Source organism: Sander vitreus, chromosome 13, assembly GCF_031162955.1.
Source record: "Sander vitreus isolate 19-12246 chromosome 13, sanVit1, whole genome shotgun sequence".
NCBI classification, from domain to species: Eukaryota; Metazoa; Chordata; class Actinopteri; order Perciformes; family Percidae; genus Sander; species Sander vitreus.
The window spans coordinates 563,452-581,107 of record NC_135867.1 but is presented as its reverse complement, the minus strand read 5'-3'; the positions used below and the strand labels follow the sequence as shown (position 1 = coordinate 581,107).

General features: G+C 44.5%; 1 protein-coding gene across 1 annotated transcript; it reads right to left on the bottom strand.

Moving 5' to 3' along the window:
• Positions 1-205: 205 nt before the first annotated feature.
• LOC144528173 (neuronal acetylcholine receptor subunit alpha-10-like) lies at positions 206-15,533 on the bottom strand. Its single transcript, XM_078266649.1, has 7 exons — positions 15,530-15,533; positions 14,658-14,705; positions 10,879-11,027; positions 9,703-9,857; positions 8,480-8,726; positions 8,105-8,390; positions 206-936 (listed from the first exon to the last, which is right to left on the bottom strand). The coding sequence occupies exons 1-7, from the start codon at positions 15,531-15,533 to the stop codon at positions 206-208; spliced, it is 1,620 nt and encodes a 539-aa protein (XP_078122775.1).
• Between the last annotated feature and the right edge of the window lie 2,123 nt (positions 15,534-17,656).

Sequence of the window (17,656 nt, the reverse complement as noted above, 5' to 3'; positions counted from 1 at the left end):
TTGAAATTATGGTGGAAATTATTATTTGAAAAGACACCAGATAGAGTATACATTTACTGCAGATTTAACCTTTAAAACCCATCTGAAAACCCACCTGTTTCCAGAAAATTAAGACTGATTTTAGACTTAATGGAACGTTAAGCAAATTATTTTATCGCTACTCGCTGCCATCACCCTCTCATGTGAATCATGAGAATCTTCTCCATCAGATGGCTTTTCCCAGGATGAGGATGCTCATGAAGAAGACCAAAATGAAGAAGAGCCACATGAAGAAGCGATCCATGACTTTGGCGACCTTCCTCCACTCCCCAATGCGCAGCTGAGCCGCTCGCTGGTCCTGGTACGAGTTGGCAATGTACTCAATGTTACTGCGCAGTCCCTGGTGCTGGCACACACACTGGGTTCTCACAAAGATCTCCCTCCTGTTCCCTCCTTCACCTCCTACGCCTTTCTTTTCTTCAACATGTTCTCCTCCTCGACTGGCGCTTTTTGACTCCTCTGGCTTCCCTTCATGTCCTCCAGCAGCTCCTTCCTCCTCTGAATGGTTGATGGTCACAAACAGATCCTCTTTCCATTCCGTCTGGTTGGTCACATCCCGCTCCAGCTTTAGAGACTCGCTAGCGGCATCGTCTACCACCCTCCCTGCCCACACCTGCCCGTTCACATCCCAGTTTGTTCCTTTGGTGTTGCTGCCATTGGCTGCCGGGGCTTCGGGCTCCTCCTGCGACAGAGGATGTTTCCTGGACGCAGTCCTGCCGAGGCAGTTCTCACCGACCTCGTAGACGAAACAGATGCGGGCGAGGTAGTTAAGGATGAAACGCTCGGCCCATTGTGGGACGGGACGAGCTTCAGAACCGCAGTGGTGGATGTTCATAATAAAGATGGTGAGCGCTGTTGATGCAGTGACCATCGTCATGGTAGCAATGTAGTACTTTCCTGTTGAAAAAAGAAAATTGAAGATCATTTAGTGTTGAAAATCCATGTGCAGTTAAATATTTAGGGCCCTATCTTGCACCCGGCGCAGTGCAGCACAAAGCCCGACGCAAGTGTCTTTGCTAGTTTAAGACCGACGCAGTTCTCAATTTCCCGTCCAGGGCCCACGTTGTTTAAATAGCAAATGCACCTGCGCCCATCTGAGGCCCATGCTGGTCTTACAGGGAGGTGTGTTCAGGTGCATTCTGGGCGTGCTGGTCTTACAGGGAGGTGTGTTCAGGTGCATTCTGGGCGTGCTGGTCTTACAGGGAGGTGTGTTCAGGTGCATTCTGGGCGTGCTGGTCTTACAGGGAGGTGTGTTCAGGTGCCTTCTGGGCGTGCTGGTCTTACAGGGAGGTGTGTTCAGGTGCATTCTGGGCGTGCTGGTCTTACAGGGAGGTGTGTTCAGATGCATTCTGGGCGTGCTGGTCTTACAGGGAGGTGTGTTAGGGGAAGTGATGGCACCATTGACCAACAAAAACCTGGTCTAAAGTCAATAACGCAGCATTTCATTGTTATTTTAACAGAGCATTAGTAAAATGCTCCTAGGCTCATGCACAGTGCGCGCACACTATGCTTGTTACACACACAGGGACGCACAGCAGCACACACACATGCAGAAGATTACAAATACAAATATTACGGTGCAAATCCTCCATCATAACAACAATGCTCCAAGGTCCAAACACGACAGCAAAAAAAAAACACATTAAATGCAATTTTGCCAAATCGGATCCAAACCATATTTGGAGGTGGTTTGAAATGTGATTACAGTCGGATTTCTACAGATGCGTCTCATTCCCGACGCTCTGGTTGGTCAAAACGGATTTCAAAGTGTCTTTTGCGTCACTTGTGTAGCCGAGAGTTATGTGCCTTTACTCATGCAAATAATAAAATAAAAACATAGAGGCTCTGTAGTCTGAGCCAGCGTGAACCAAGAAGGCCTTGATTTACTTCCACATGATCAACGGCAGCGCAGCTTTACTCTTTCCAGTTATACCTTTCACAATAAAATTCTAACTTACATTGACACCAAACATTTTTCTAAAGAGGCAACTCAACAAAATGCGTCCTTTAAGGCTCTGACACACCAACCCGACGGCGACCGTCGGCAGAAAAGTCAGTCGGACTGATCAGTCTCCCCGAGTTGGTCCAAAAAGTGCCTCAGAACACACCGAAACGACGCCGACTTGAGGGTACGTTCTGCGCGTGCGCGAGACGTAATACGTCTCCATAACACCAGGCGGCGCTAATCTGTGTTGTCGCCCCAAAAACTGAAAACCAGAAATGAGGGAACATCTCTCTAGACCTGGTAAACACAGAGCACGCTGTCGCCAGTCATTGTTTTCATCAGAGAGTGGTGATAGCAGTCAAGAAGGATCGTTGTTGTCATTACTCGCTGAACGGAAGAAAATACGATGGCGAGTTATAAGAAGATGCTGGCGTTGTCAGCTCGTGCACTGATTCACTAGTCAAGAGCTAGCACTCCACCAATCAGATTGGTCATTGAGTCCGACCGCCCACTGGCCGAAGTCAAAATGAACTGTTCAACGGCCAATAATCGGGTTAGTGTGTCAGCGCCTTTCAGTTTTCATGTGTTTACTTCCTGTTTAACACCAGAGACATTTTTATCTGACATGCAAAACAGTACAGCTGATCCAAGTCACACATTTTAAAACGGATAAAAAATCTACTTTAAACTGGACAGATCAGCAATAAATGCAATCTCCCAAGTGTGTTTACTCTTTGACCTAGACAGTTGGTTATTTATGTGACAACAATCCGAGATAGTTAAAACTATTTAAGATACAACCGTTGTACTCTTTGTACCTCTTTAGCGAGATGGAAACAGCTTAACTGGCTGTACAGAAGGTTCTCAGCTACGATGTGAAGTTTAATTAAACTGCTGTTGGCAATACTGAGACTTGAATGCTGAACTTCTGAGAGATCATTGATTCCTGAGCTGTGATTGTTGTATTTTAAATAACCACTGACAGGCCTCAACGACCTGCAGGCCTCCCTCATTACAGTGCTGTTAGCCAGGAAACATAAACGTGGTGTTTACTGTCGGTCGTAAAAACTGTACACCAAAGTTGTAAGAAACAAAAAGACAGCGCACACAGAACAACTGCAGATCTGCTTGCCTGGCAACTTTCTTCTCTTTTACAACAGTAAAACTGTTTCTCAGCATACTCAACATTCATTTAAAATTCATAAGTTCTTCCACTGACTAGCTAATCTGATCTGAGGCTCTTATACTGCAGCAGGGAGGAAGAAAAAGCAAGGATACAACAGCTGCAACATATCAGACAGTCGCAGCTTTTACCCTTCAGACTCGTGGTTTAATGTGTACGCTGGAGGAAGACACGCGTGCCAACTGGAACACAGTATTACATAGGGAAAAATCAGACAATTGCACTGAGCAGAACATTTTTGGATTCATATTTTTCTGAGACACAAATACACTTAAATGCTTAGACTTTGTAGTTTGTCTTTTAACTTAATTTCTGCATTGGAAGTGTGCTGCTTTGTGTATCTTGCACCCACATTTTAGCAAATATCTAACCCGGTCTATAGCGTACAGCCTGAATTGGTATTTTATGTAATAATCCAATAATGTTAGATAATGAGAAAATATTCCGGTGAGAATCAGGTTACCAATATTCTTTACTATTTGGGGCTTTCTTTAATCTCTTCGGCATCTATATTGAAGGTCTGCAGTTCATGGCATGTCAGAACAGCTGATGGTGCGTTTTATTGTTTAGCTTTGAATGTCATACGTCAGTCAGAGAATAAATAAATAGATTAAGCATGTTCGAAACAACTGACTAAGTCCATCCAAGTATTTTTTGGGGATTTATTTATTTCAAAATGTTACCATGAAGAGAGAAACTCACATTGCCCTATGTATACAGAAAATACAAAACATATAATTAAAATTATTGTTTAGCAAATGCTTATTTCTAATTACATCAGTTTGGGATGTTTTGACACTCTTGAAGACAAATATTGCAAGAAACATAAGATAAGATCAATCAGCATGATTAAAGGGGAACTATGCAGATTAATTTACCTTAACTGAACAGCTTCAGAGTCATTGGAATAGTTATATGACTTTTTTCAGGTTGAATGGTGGTCGTCTCGCTCCCCTGTTAGCTGAAAAACAACCCTCGCAACATTTCAGCCGGCGAGCCGCCGACCTCAGCGTCAGGAAGTATGGCGTGATATCAGGTCTCACCATGTAACGAAATGCTTCACGGCGCTGCACACATACGCCCCATTCAGGAACCGGCCAACAAGGTAGCGATGGAGTTTTTCACACTATCGTCATGGCTGAGCCGGCAAAAAAGAAGCAGAAAGCTAGGAAAGCATTGTCGGAGGAACAGAGAAAGAGGAAACGGCAGACTGACCGAGTGAGTTTTTAGAAAGTGTTGCCAAATATCTATTCCGAAGCTGTAGGGGGCGCTCTATAGAGAAACCCGCGAACTGTCTTTACACAGTATCTCCTCCAGCTGATTCACAGCTCGAACCACAGTCCCCCCATAGTTCGGAGCACAGACACTGACATCCGCCCCGGTCCTTGATGGTTGGAGCGGCATTCAGGGTCGGGAAGGTTTTGATGAGATGGAGGTGGTCTTCGGAGCGTGAGAGCTGCTCCAGCTCAATGCATCTCTTCATCAGCTCAGAGATTTCCTGTTCCAGGTCTTGGATGAAGCTTTCAGCCTGTTTACCTGTCAGTCTCTGCCTCTTTTTCGATTCAACACCTTCTCAACGAGCCCAGAACAATCCTATCATCAGTCTATGGTAAAGCTAAGGGTTGTTTAAACTGTGTTAAATGCCAAAAGGTTTCAAAGTGGCAGAAATAAAGGAGTATGTTTGCAAAACATCCATTGTGCATTGAGTTTTTCTATTTCAGACTATTTGCTTTGGCTCCAATATTGTCATTAGATTCAGAACATGCTGAGCTAACAGAAGTTGTACTAGTTTGACAGGATGCAGGACTGAAATAAAGCTGTCGAAAACACTGTGCTGCTGCCAACTATTGCTTCTGCATACTGGCTCTGCCTCTCTTCTGCATTTGTTGACTGGATTGGAAAAATGTGTGCCCATCTTCAGTCAACTTTTCCTGTTTGCATAGAGTCAAGTACTACAGTGGTTCCCAACCTTTTTGGTCTGAGCTACCCTGAGCGGCCTTAAGCATCTGGCAGCCCATTTCAATAACTAATATGGGGCCCTACCCACATAAAACATAAACATAATAGAGCAGAAAAAGCAAGGATTCCTGTTGGTTTGCATCAATGGTAAATTATTTTATTACGTGCACTTTCAGCTTCATGAACAGGCAGCTCAACATAGAAATAATCCAACCTTATTTGCTTAAAACTATATACAATTATACAGCGTTTTACGTTGGAATAAGCCTCGCCCTTTCACGGACAGCAACTTCTCTGCTTAATTGATTAGTGCAGTATATTTTCAGCTGTCTGCGCTGACATTAAAAAAACAAACAGCTCAAACATCCCCTCAATTTTAGGGGTACCAAATATATTACAGGGCTGATAGAATGTGACCGATGTTACCTTGTCATAGTTGAATAACGACAGTTAGTGGGTAACTAGGACATACATAGAAGCTTAAAATCCCATTGATACCCCTTTACTATGAAAATCTCATATTTTGAAACTGCCGCTGAAAACGGGCGAATCTCAACAAAGCTGGAAGCTGACGTCAGCATCCCAACTCCTAGTCTTTGTCACTCCCCAACATCTGCATAGGCTACACCACTGACCTGAGGTCAGCTTAGTCTTCTGAATCTAGCTAGGTCACGCAGATCTCCAGAGGTCCGCTATTTAATTACTAAATTCACTTCTGAGTTTTTTTTATGCGAGAAATCAACTATGTAGAGGTCAAATATGGGCCGTTTTACCAAAATTGATGGCTAATTGCAAATTTGGTCCGACTGTGTGTCGGGAGTTCAGCGGCCGGTGCTGCCTGTGTTGCTGCCTCGCCGCCCAGCCCGCCTTCCTCCACAGATCCCGGCCTGCTGGGAGGTAGATGGAGCTCCGTCACGGCTGGCAGCCCACGGTACTCCATACCTGTGCAAAGTCACCGTTTTTTGGGTTAATGGACCACCAAACGCCGCTGCCCTGACAGAGCTCCAGGGCCTGCAGCTCCCCTCTTCCTGCTAAATGGCCGGTGTGTGTGAGTGAGAGCGTGGTCAGCGAGCTTGATACGCCAGCAATCTCTTACCACAGGATCCAGTTAATCTTATAATGGATATGTGTGTCGAGTTATTTAAACAAACAATCTGGGAAATAAACGCCTCTTGTCCGCGAGTGTCATTGATAGACTGCGGCTGGATGGAGCTCTATCAATGAGAGCTAGCTAGCCTCCTCTTAGACCTCTGAAACGAAACCCCTAATGTTCACAAATATGCATTAAATTGAAATTGAAGCTAACTAGCCGCGATCTGTACACATAGCTAGGACTGAAGGGACAGTAGCAGCTAGCTAGCTAGCTAACGGAACTCCTAATGTTCACAAATATGTATTAAATTGAAATCAGACACCATTGTTAGCTTTATAAGACCTTGGGGTAGCTGTTTTATAAGTGACGTGACGAAATTCAAACTGTAAATATACGAAAGTTATGCCGAAAGTGTAGCAACGATCTTTTCCCATAGGATTAAATGAGACACATAGCCTAGCTTGCAGCTCCGGAGCTCCGCGGAGCCCCGAGCCCCGGTCGTCCAGTAACCGGGAAACGGTGACTTTCACTGGGTATGGAGGTTGCCGCTTTCTCGTCAGACTGTGGAGCTCCTGAAGTCCGACACGTCTTACCAAATTTGCAATTAGCCATAAATTTTCGTAAAACGGCCCATATTTGAGCTTTATATAGTTGATTTCTCGCATAAAAAAGTCTCAGAAGTGAATTTAATAACGAAATAGTAGACAAACAATGTATAACTTTGCAGTGTCTGAAATATGAGACCTGCTGTCTCGTCTCCAATGTGTTTCTATGTGGTTCGCTCAAACCAATCAGCGCGAAGCTCATCTAAATATTCATGAGCAGACCATATTTGGAAGAAAAGCTCGTTCCAAATAGAGCCATATTCACAGGGTAGTTAAGAACCCATAAAATAGCATTCGAGCAATATTCAGCCAAACCAATGTTACATACCCTATTAGGAGACATAAGGAACAGTGTGATATACCCCATAAAATCATTCTATCACCCCTTTAAGGACAGTGTTACATACCACCAACCCTTCATAGATTTGGTTCTATAAAAGACTAACGATACACATGATAACAATAAACACAAGCATACTCGTGTACCTAAATTTTTTTTTATCAATGCACTAGAATAATATGCCTTCTTTGAGGTTAAAAGGCGGATTTAAAAATGTATAATAATATTTGCCACAGTTAGGGATGGGCCAAAAGGGGTAGAGGCTTAATATTACAGGGGCACTGGCCACCCTTGCCCTCCCCCCTACAACCTCCACTTGTCAAAAGTAAATTATTCACAGGAATCTGACAATTTGTAAATAAAGCTGAATGATAACCCAGTCTCAGAAGAAAACCTTGGCCAAGCCCTTTGATACAGCCTAATAGAACAATTAATGCTTTAGTGCGTACATTTTTTATATTAATGAACGTCTGTTACATTGAAGCCATTGCCAAATGAGTTTCTACAAAGCTAATTAAGACTATCAGCTCCACACAACTCTCTCTGTATTTCTCAGTGTGACTATGTTCAGAAGATTTTGGCGTCCGGTGACTTTCCCGCGCAGAAACTGGAGAAGATAATGACCTCTTCTGAAGAGTCCATCATGTTTTTTTGATCCTCCGTGTCCTCCTTGGTTACTAGCAACTGCGTGGAGGAGGGGTGGGGGCAGGTTCACGATCACGGAAGACTTGTATCATGTGGACGCGGCAACAGTGTTGTTGTCATTACTTCAAATTCCTCATGGAGGAGACATAAACTACGCACTATAGCTTTGACAGTGCCTCTTATATTTATTACAACCACCATGACTTCCACCTACTTGACTTTGATACCTTTTAAATATATATTTCTTAATATTTTCTAAACAAATGAACAACTAACAAAGCTTAAGTCTTCTCACCTATCAGTGGGACACTCTCGGAGGGTGGCATGCTCTCAGCCACCAGCAACTGAAACACGGTGAGGGCCAGGAGCACCGTGACACCCAGAGAGACTTTTTCGCCAGAGTCAGCCGGCAAGTAGAAGCCCAGCGGAGCCAGAAAGGAGATCAGCATGCACGGGATAAGGAGATTGAAGATGTAGAAGGAGGCACGTCTCTTCAGGTGGAGGCTGAAGGTGATGTCCGGGTACGGATCTGAACAGCAACCATACAGGATGACATTCTTCTTGGCTGGCATGCCCAGCACCTAGATAGAAAAAGATTGTATTTTCTGATAGAATTACATTTAGGAATGAGGTCTTGTTCTGACAACACATGAACAAGGTTACCACTCACTTCCCACTCCACGTTGGGGACAAAGTCGGCCAGGTCGGCGCTGTCCAAGGCATTGGACAAATCCATCTGGTTGCCGTTGTGAGTCCAGGATCCAAAGGTTAAGTGACACTGCTGCAAATCAAAAGGGAAGAAGGCCACGTCCACGGAGCAGGAGCTTTTGGTGATGGCTGGCTGGTCCCACATGACCTGCCCATCGTTACGAAGAACCACGTTGGTCTCCATGGAGCTGGAGAACTCGTCATCTGCACTGTGTGGTGGAGAAAGTGGAGGAAGTCGTGTGAAGGCAGGGAGAAGCAACAGCGGATTGGAGTTGGGGAGATGGGATTAAGGTGAGATTGGACTGCTTTACAGAATGTGTCCGTCACAAGCAACAACTTCCAGGTCTGAAAAGTAAAGCCAATGCAGAAGCGCCTTAAACCTGCATTCTATCTAATTTACAAACTTTTCATAATGAGTTGATGGTCTCAATCGCTGTTTAAAGTGTTCTTCAATACAGCATGATCTTCATTTAGTAAATAATGGTCCCATTTATTTTAAAATAGAAGATAAAGCAGGGGATGCTTTAGGACCTGTCAATCAGGACAGAGGCTTAGCAGTGCTAACCAAGCTAACACTGAGGACATTAAAACAGAACTCAACTTGTTTTTGTATGTTGTCCATGTTTTTAATATAAAGGTTGACCCTCTGACTGTGTGTTTTCACTTCAACAAAGTTAATTGGAACATTTTGGTCGCCTAGAAATGTCTTGTTCAGCGTTCTGTCAACCAAGCTGCTAGCTAGCTCTATCGTTAGCTGATAACTTAAGGAAAAGTTTGTAGATTTTCTGTTCTGACGTACATGCATGTGAATGGTGCCAGTACCCAGAGGTCTGAGTTTACTCCACTGAATGACTCGCTTCGGAAGGGTTAAAAATCTGCGACTTTCCCTGTTCAGCATTTAGCTGAAACCATAAACAGCCCTGGCTTGCTAGCCCAGCTTCGAGCTTTTGTCCAAATGTGGTCACTTCTGGCTCCAAAATACCAAGATGGCAAACTTTCCGTCTTTAAACTGCAGTCCACAAACCAACCAGTGACGTCACCGCCGGGAATAGAAAACAGAAGATCCTACATCCACTATTTGTACAGTCTATGGTCACTAATAACTTAGTAACACCACAGATTAATCAGCTTGCTTTCCTGCCAATGTCCTGTCAGGCAGATCCACCAGCAGGAGGCTACGCCTACCTGTTATACAGGACAATGTCAGGTCTCCATACGTAGCTACTGGGTATGCGGATGGTGTCTAGGCCGTCATAGTCCTCCTTCTTCCAGGTGAGGTAGGCATCCATCCAAACCTGGCGGATCCACAGGTAGGTAGTCAGGATCTGGTTCCGCTCATCCTGGTGAAAGGACACATGCATCAGACCAGTATATATGTGGTTTGCAAAACGTCAAGGCCGCAAGGGAAAGAAAACCGAAGATCCCATAGATGTCAATGCATTTTTAAGTGTGTTTGGATCATAGTTTTGACAAACATGTATGGATTAATTTCTTGTTAAACAAATGTTTGTTTAAAGGTGCTCTAAGCGATATTGGGTGATGGCAGTTCTTGTTGACGTTCAAAATATTTTCAAACAAAACGAGGCTAGCTTTCCGTAGCTACGCCGTCGTGACCCTTTCGGAGTTCTGCGTCGGGGTTGCTTTGCATCGCGGTGCATTTCACCGCCACAATGCTAGGGGGTGATAAGTCTGAGGTTATTTGCGAGGTGTCTGCCAGCCAGTTTATGTCGTGTTAGCAAGCAAACTTTAGCACAACTGCCCACAAAGTACTGCTTGCCTTCGAAGAGCTAATTTCAAAACATTACTGACATATAGACACTTTACAAACGGATAACCCCGTTATTGTAACCAAAATATGTCTGAGTTTATTTGCAAAGCTGATGTCAGTGAACTAGCATGTCGCTACTCCCCACAGTAGGCTGCTTGAAACACCGACTAGCAACACACAGGACCAGTCGACCAATCACAGTCCTTGCGGTCTGCGTAGCCTGGACGCGAAGTTACAGTTTTTTGGAGGTGCACGTCGAGCTACAGCAGAGGTTACGGAGAGGGGTTCGCGGCCACGCAGAGGGGTCTGTAGGGGTACCCCGTCGATTCGACGCAGAAGCATAAATCGGCCTTTTTACATAGCGTTATTAATTTAAAACGGGTTCTTTGAAGTTAAGAGAGTTTGGAGATATGTTCAACTTCCTCTGCTCATGTCATTGCCGTCAATGCAGAACGTGGGATTGTTTTCCCCCAGAAAGGGGCGTGGTGATGAGAGCCTCCTCTGGATGACGTATTGCCGGTCTGAGGTATACACAGCACGGTCAGGAATACACAAAACATGAACATCTGGATCTGCAGTCTGGGTATGATTACCATGTCGATGATCTGGGAGAGAGTGATCTGCAGTGTGACGTTGATGATGTGGTCAGTGTCCTCCACTGGCCGCAAAGCGTTGGTGTAGTTGGAGAACAAGTCTTTAAACAGCTTCTTAGCGTATCGGCCATGAGCGGCCAAGCAAACTGCGAAATAGAAAGAGAGAGAAACATTTTTATCAAACCAGGTAGTTACAGTATTGAAATTAAGGCCGGCTACACACTGGCTGCGTGGCGTGAGCGTGGTGTTTCTGTTGCGTGTCAGTTGAGTGGCGTTTTCTATGTCTTTGCACACCAGAAACGTGTCTGACGCAGCGCTGCTGCTGCTAGCCTTGTCTGTACACATGTCTGTAGAAGTATGTAGCAGTAGCATACTTCATGTTAAACATAAATATATACTGATCTGATTCCAGCAAAGACAACGTCGGCAGTATTGACAGCAAAATAGGCTCCAGAATATTTGGTTCTGTATTGACAGGTGCAATATTAGAAAAATGATCATTATTATTTGTGTCAAAATGACATCTTTTCCTATTCTATTTTGCCTGGAAACGCTTCCAACACGCTTGCGTGTTGCGTGAAAAGTAGGCGTTGGTCCTATTTCCTTCATGCACGTGTTTTCGCCTGAGACGTGCGTGTCAAGCAGGCAGTGTGCAAGCTCTAACCTGTTAACATGGGAGCCGAAATAAAAACGGACACGCCACGCAGCTGACACGCTCACGCCACGCAGGTAGTGTGTAGCCGGCCTAACACTCACTGTCTCTCAAACCAAACAGCAGGACATGAAGATCACAGCATTGGTCAACGTTTTGGTCCAGAGCAGATATGTCAACACCTACCAGTCAGATTTCTATCAAACGTCCTAATCCCATTCCCCAGACGATTAACCCCATAACCTCCACCCTCAGGACAATCTTTACATTTTTAGCTCCATCACTGGTGAGACTCTTAGGGCGGTGGTGGATGGGTCAAACAACACAGAACTTTTACCCAGGAGACCGGGATTCATTTCCCATTTTTGTCCCACGTGTCACTGACACGTACATTTTGTAACCCCACCCACCATCTTTTCCTAAACCTAACTGTCCCGTTCTTGTGCTGCATGTCAGTTAAACGTAGGTCCCGACCCCGAGCGTCAAAAAGTGACGAGTCCAGACCAAGAGCGTTTAGATATGTCAATAAGAAACGGCAAAGGCAGCTGACCAAGCGTCCGTATTTGATGCGATGGAAGTGAGAATGTGTTGTCTGCTCTGGTCACTGAGACTTTGCTTTGCCGGCGGCTGGTTTGACCACGGAAATGCGATTGACGGCGAGCTTGACTGCAGTCTGTTTCTGTGAGAGAAGCATTGCAAGCTGCTACAGACTGCTGCACTGCTGCATCGCAGAGGACCACTAATATTATTTATGATAGTAAACAAAATTAAACAGACGTCCTTTCATGTTACAGTACACATTGTTTTAGTTATAAATCTTTACGTCAATGAATTTCTTGGTCATCTTTTTAAATGACTTGAGAAAATTAGACCATACAATACTTCATATTTCAAATGTGAGCCTGATTTTATTATTCTGAATGGCATCACGTTTGCAAGTGTGTATACAGCCCTTATCTCTGCTGCTTTCTTCTCTGCAGTAATTTGCTTTTAATCCTAAAAATGTCTCATATCTCCAGCAGTACATCCTGCCGCTCAGTCCGTCCCTCAGAAACACCCTGAACACACACACACATATACCATAACACGTACACATGGAAACCACATTTCCCAGCTCAATTAACCTCATAATCACCTAGAGTTTTACACGTTAATCAGAAAACGTCTGCAGAACAGCAGCGGACTGATAATTCCTTTAAATCCTGTCTGTGGCGGCTGATTATGATGACGGTGGTGGTGGACAGAAAGGAGGCTGAAGTGCAGATTTTGCAGACTTTACCTTCCATGTCAAAACAATATCTAAGCTAAAACAAACGAGTCAAGTCCTCTCGTGTAAAAACATATTTTTTGAATTACTAATTTTGATTAACTGCCGTCCTGGCCCACAACAAAATGTCTCTCCCAACAACTGCCGTATTTCAATTCTGGCGCAAAATGAACCTAGGGGTTAATAACGTATGTGTACCTAGTCGACCGTTCTCTGGGATCGGTTTTCATGCTAATCAAACGTGTCTCTAGCTTTAAACAAGCTAACGCAAACCGCTGATTAGCTGCTAACGCTAGTAGTCGGGGCAGAGGGTAAATCACTATGTTATACCACTAATAGTACCACATTCGGTGTACATTTAGGGACCCTCATTATGCTACCGTGGAAGTGTGGTGCTATTTTGAGCCTTGTTAGTGGAATTGCCCTTTAAGTAAACTTAGCACAAAAAGTAAGGACATTTGTGTTTGGTAGATTATTTCTCTGTGGTAACAATGCTTTTTGGCAATACATCTTATACCGTTGGAAAGCCTGTTTAGTTCCCTTTCAAATGGTGATGTAATGTAAGGAACATGTATTTGTGGGATGAGCAGCAGCGCTGAGTATGTGGGTTGCACCCATGAAAGATTTGCAAAATCTTCTCTGCCAATGCCAAACAGCTTGTTCTGCTATTGATGTAGACATATTCTGCCGTTTGGTCGTTTTGGAGAGAAATAATCTACCAAACACAAATGTCCTTACTTTTTGTGCTAAGTGTAGAAGAAAAGGTTCATGAACCGAAGAGTTTGACAAAAACAAATGAAACGAAGAAGCTATATTATGGCAGTTGTTACGCGATACCTCAACAAACAAGCCACCCTCAACATCCTCATTTCAACCCTGACAGTCAAAAGACGAGCACACGTTTAGTGTTCATGAGTGTTTGGATTTGGCAAATGGTCAAAAACTGAGGATAAAGTGTGACGTGACATTCAGCATCCATAAAAAGTTTTATCGGGATCAGAGAAACGCTGCAAACAGATGGAGAAAAACCTTTGGAAACAGAAAGATAATGTGTGACGTGAAGAGCAGAATTAAATGTTATGTATTCCAAAGTTCATATCAGATCGTCATGCTGTTGTTCAGAGCAGACTCCTCTTAACCATCAGGCCGATAGCAGCAGACATCCCAGCATCTTTAGTCCTGTAACCATATAAGTAAATAGCTAAATGCCTCGAACATCCAACACTTAATTTGGGTAAATTGTTTATAAAAATCTGCTAACGACAAAGACTTCACAATCAGCTGCAGTCAGTCGTCTTTAGACAGCTGTGGAATGAAGTCCAGTCGCCAACGAAGCTTCCTGGAAGGTCACAGTGAGAGGTTTTGTTGGCTGCTGCCTCCTAACACACAACCTAGGTAGGTTGGGGGGGGAGGATGGGTCAAACAACACAGGACTTTCACCCAGGAGAGCGGGGATCATGTCCCGCAAACCCAACCGTCCCGTTGTTCTTTTCCTAAACTCATCTCGTCCGCTGTATACGGCCGTCCCGTTCTTTTCCTAAATGCAAACCGTTGTTGTCCCGCCCACCCACGACCTTTTCCTTGATCCTGAACAAACTGGCAGCATCAAGTGTCAAAACACCTAAACATGTTTGCTTCGGATTCGAAAAAACGAAGAACATTGAACCCAAACAGATTTTTTACTGACAGAAAAACAGAAACGACGTTTGACAGAAGTTTGACAGAGGCAGTGTGTAAACGTGATTGACGTAACGTGAGGTTGTATTTATTTTTTAACCTGTGGACATTTTGGACAATGCTGGACATTGACATGATTATTAACATTTAAAACAAATAACAGACTAGAAAAAATAAAATGCAGAATACAAAATACAACTCTCAAGCAGGTTTGAAGGCCCCCTTTCCAGTCTATCCAGTGTCACTGTATATTAAAGGGAAAAGCCCCCCAAAAAAAAAAAAATCTTTCTGGTAACAGAAACAGAGACACGTGTATGCACGCTGCGTACGGGACTACGGCTGCTGAGATTCATCTTTGGCCCCCCAACCTGTAGTTTATGAACCACTAAATTAGTATAATGATCATATAAAAAGTATTCTGTTCCTCCATGTTTGATTGAAAACAGTGATTTTAACTTCTGTTTGCTGCTCTGAGCACTCAACAAGGACCGAGAGATTCATAACTGCAAGAGGAGAGACATTAAAGATAAAAATAAACAGACTCACAGAGGTTTAATTACATGCCTTGCACAAAAAAGGGAACACACAAGACCACCGTCAGTTCACTGACCTTCAGATAGCAAGGAAACAGAATGTGACTAAATGCCACCATGCATGCAGAGAGGTATAGTGTTAACATACTTTGTACAAACATGGAAATGTTGAAGAGAAGCTCTGAATCTGTCAGACAGACATGAAGAACGAGATCTCTCATTATGAGAAACAGATAGAGACGGTCCAAATCTCCTCAGCTCCGTTTGTCCGTTCAAGGCTGATTATACAGTGATGGATCGTCTCGACATGTCTTCAAGAGATAATTCTGGACATTATTCTAAATTATTATCTAAGGGACAGTCAATGGGACACAATGCAAATCGGCTGGGAGATTTGGCAGTTGGCTCCTTAGATGGATGCAACCAGTTCAACATTCAGTGCGTTTACATGCAGTTGCAAAAAAGGTTATATTCGTGTGAAGGCAATACCCCGATTTCTCAAACGGCATGTAAAGACCTTACCCATTATCAGACATTTTGGTTTCTGTCTGTCTGTCTGTAAGACAACACAAGGGTTTGACCCATTTTAAAAAACGTTCTACATCAGAAATTTGTGTTTCTTTCAACAACATTGTCAAAGAAAATAACGTGGATGCTTTGGTACAACGCTCTTCACAAGTAAAATAAATGATCAGTTGACTACTTTCACTGAATTTGTAATTTGTAACACGTTCACACAAACATCATAATAGTTTCAACCCAATATGTTGATGATATTTCAGTTGTAATGACTGGGGGCTGCGATGACAGTCTATATAAGATAACAGTCTTCCTGCTTCCTGAGTCCAAAGCCCTAATCCCAGGCAAGATATCCTCACAACTACAGGCCAGATTTCCATTACATTTGACATTGTATACACAGACTGGTGACAAATGAAGGTGAAACGCAACATGAAGTGTCTTAGTAAGGTGTTGAAAACGGCTTCAGTGTTACTCGTCGCAGGTTGTGTCCATGAGACTACGTCTGGATGAACACCATTCTTCCAAAAGATATTCCCTTATTTGGTGTTTTGATGTTGGTGGTAAGAGAGCGCTGTTGCTCCGAAATCTCCCACGGATGTTTAACACACTAATGAACCCCTAAAACCTCTTTAAGACCTACTAGAAATCATCTGAAGGACCAACACACTCCCATCGCGTGAAATACAGACGCTTGGTCAGGTGCCTTTGGGCGCTGACACACCAACCCCGATAATCGGCCGTTGGACAGTCTGGCGAGGTCGGTGACTCGAGTCTGTTCGGTGTGCTCCGTGCCGTCGTCAGTCGGAAGAGCCGTTGGCTTTAATTTGGGCCGATTTGACATGTTGAATCGACCAGTGGGCAGTCAGACTCAATGACCAATCTGACTGGTGGAGTGCTAGTGAATCAGTGCACTTATGTTAACACTAACAGAAATGACGAGCGGCATTAGCGTGACTAACCGGCAATTTCCACTGGATGCGTAACGGCTCCAGAACGGTGGTGGAGTCATTAGGTTTCCATTAAAGTCAATGTGTGTATTTCCACTGACTGCAGAACGTCTGCGTCCCGACTCCGTCCCAGCTCCGGCGGTCCCAGCCCTCCGTCCCAGATACGCAGAGCTTCTATTTTTGCCGGACGCCGGAGAGCTCCGCAGCAATTCAGCACACGGCAGATAGTGCGGGACAGGAAGTCGAGCACAGAAACAAAATAAAGCATCCGGTTAATTTTCTAAGTAAAATCCAGCGTGCTCACGGCGGATCATATCTCCCTGAACTACACCTTGAAAACAGCTCAGAGCTGTTCCCTCTGCTCCTCTGGATGGAAACTAACTGGTGTTGGTTTTGTGGTTCTATTCTACCTGATCTCGTGAGATCTCGCGAGATCTCGTGGGTCCCCGTGACTTCAGCTGTCAGTCATGGCCGCAACAAATGCGGACCTGGTGGGTGTTGACGGACGGCGGAGCACGCAGACGATACGCAGACGTTCTGCATCCAGTAGAAAGCCACAGTAAGTCTCTCAAAATCTAACGAAAATCTTTCAAAATGACCTTAGTCGATGTGAAATGAAGAAAAATACGAGATCGTATTCCGAACAAGTATCGTATTTGGACCTCGGGGAGCCGACTGATCAGTCCGACTGACTTTTCTGCCGACGGTCGGGCCGTCGGGTTGGTGTGTCGGGGCCTTTAGGCGCTAAAAGTCTCCTTTCGCGTCATATCTAAACGCGTTTGGTCGGAACTATTCACATCAATTTGGACGCTCTGGGTCGGGACGTCCGTTTAACTGTCACGCGGCACAAAAACGGGACAGTTAGGTTTAGGGAAAGATGGTGGGGGGTGTTATAAAATGTACGTTTCAGTGACGCGGGACATCAAACCCCGGTCTCCTGGGTGAACGTCCTAGAACTTCCTCAGGTTTCATCTTCTGCTACGTTCCCCCCCTCTCATTCCCCCTGCTCCGGCGTATCCCCCTGCTCTGGCGTTTCCCCCTCTCATTCCCCCTGCTCTGGTGTTCCCCCCTCTCATTCCCCCTGCTCTGGTGTATCCCCCTCTCATTCCCCCTGCTCTGGCGTTTCCCCCTCTCATTCCCCCTGCTCTGGCGTTTCCCCCTCTCATTCCCCCTGCTCTGG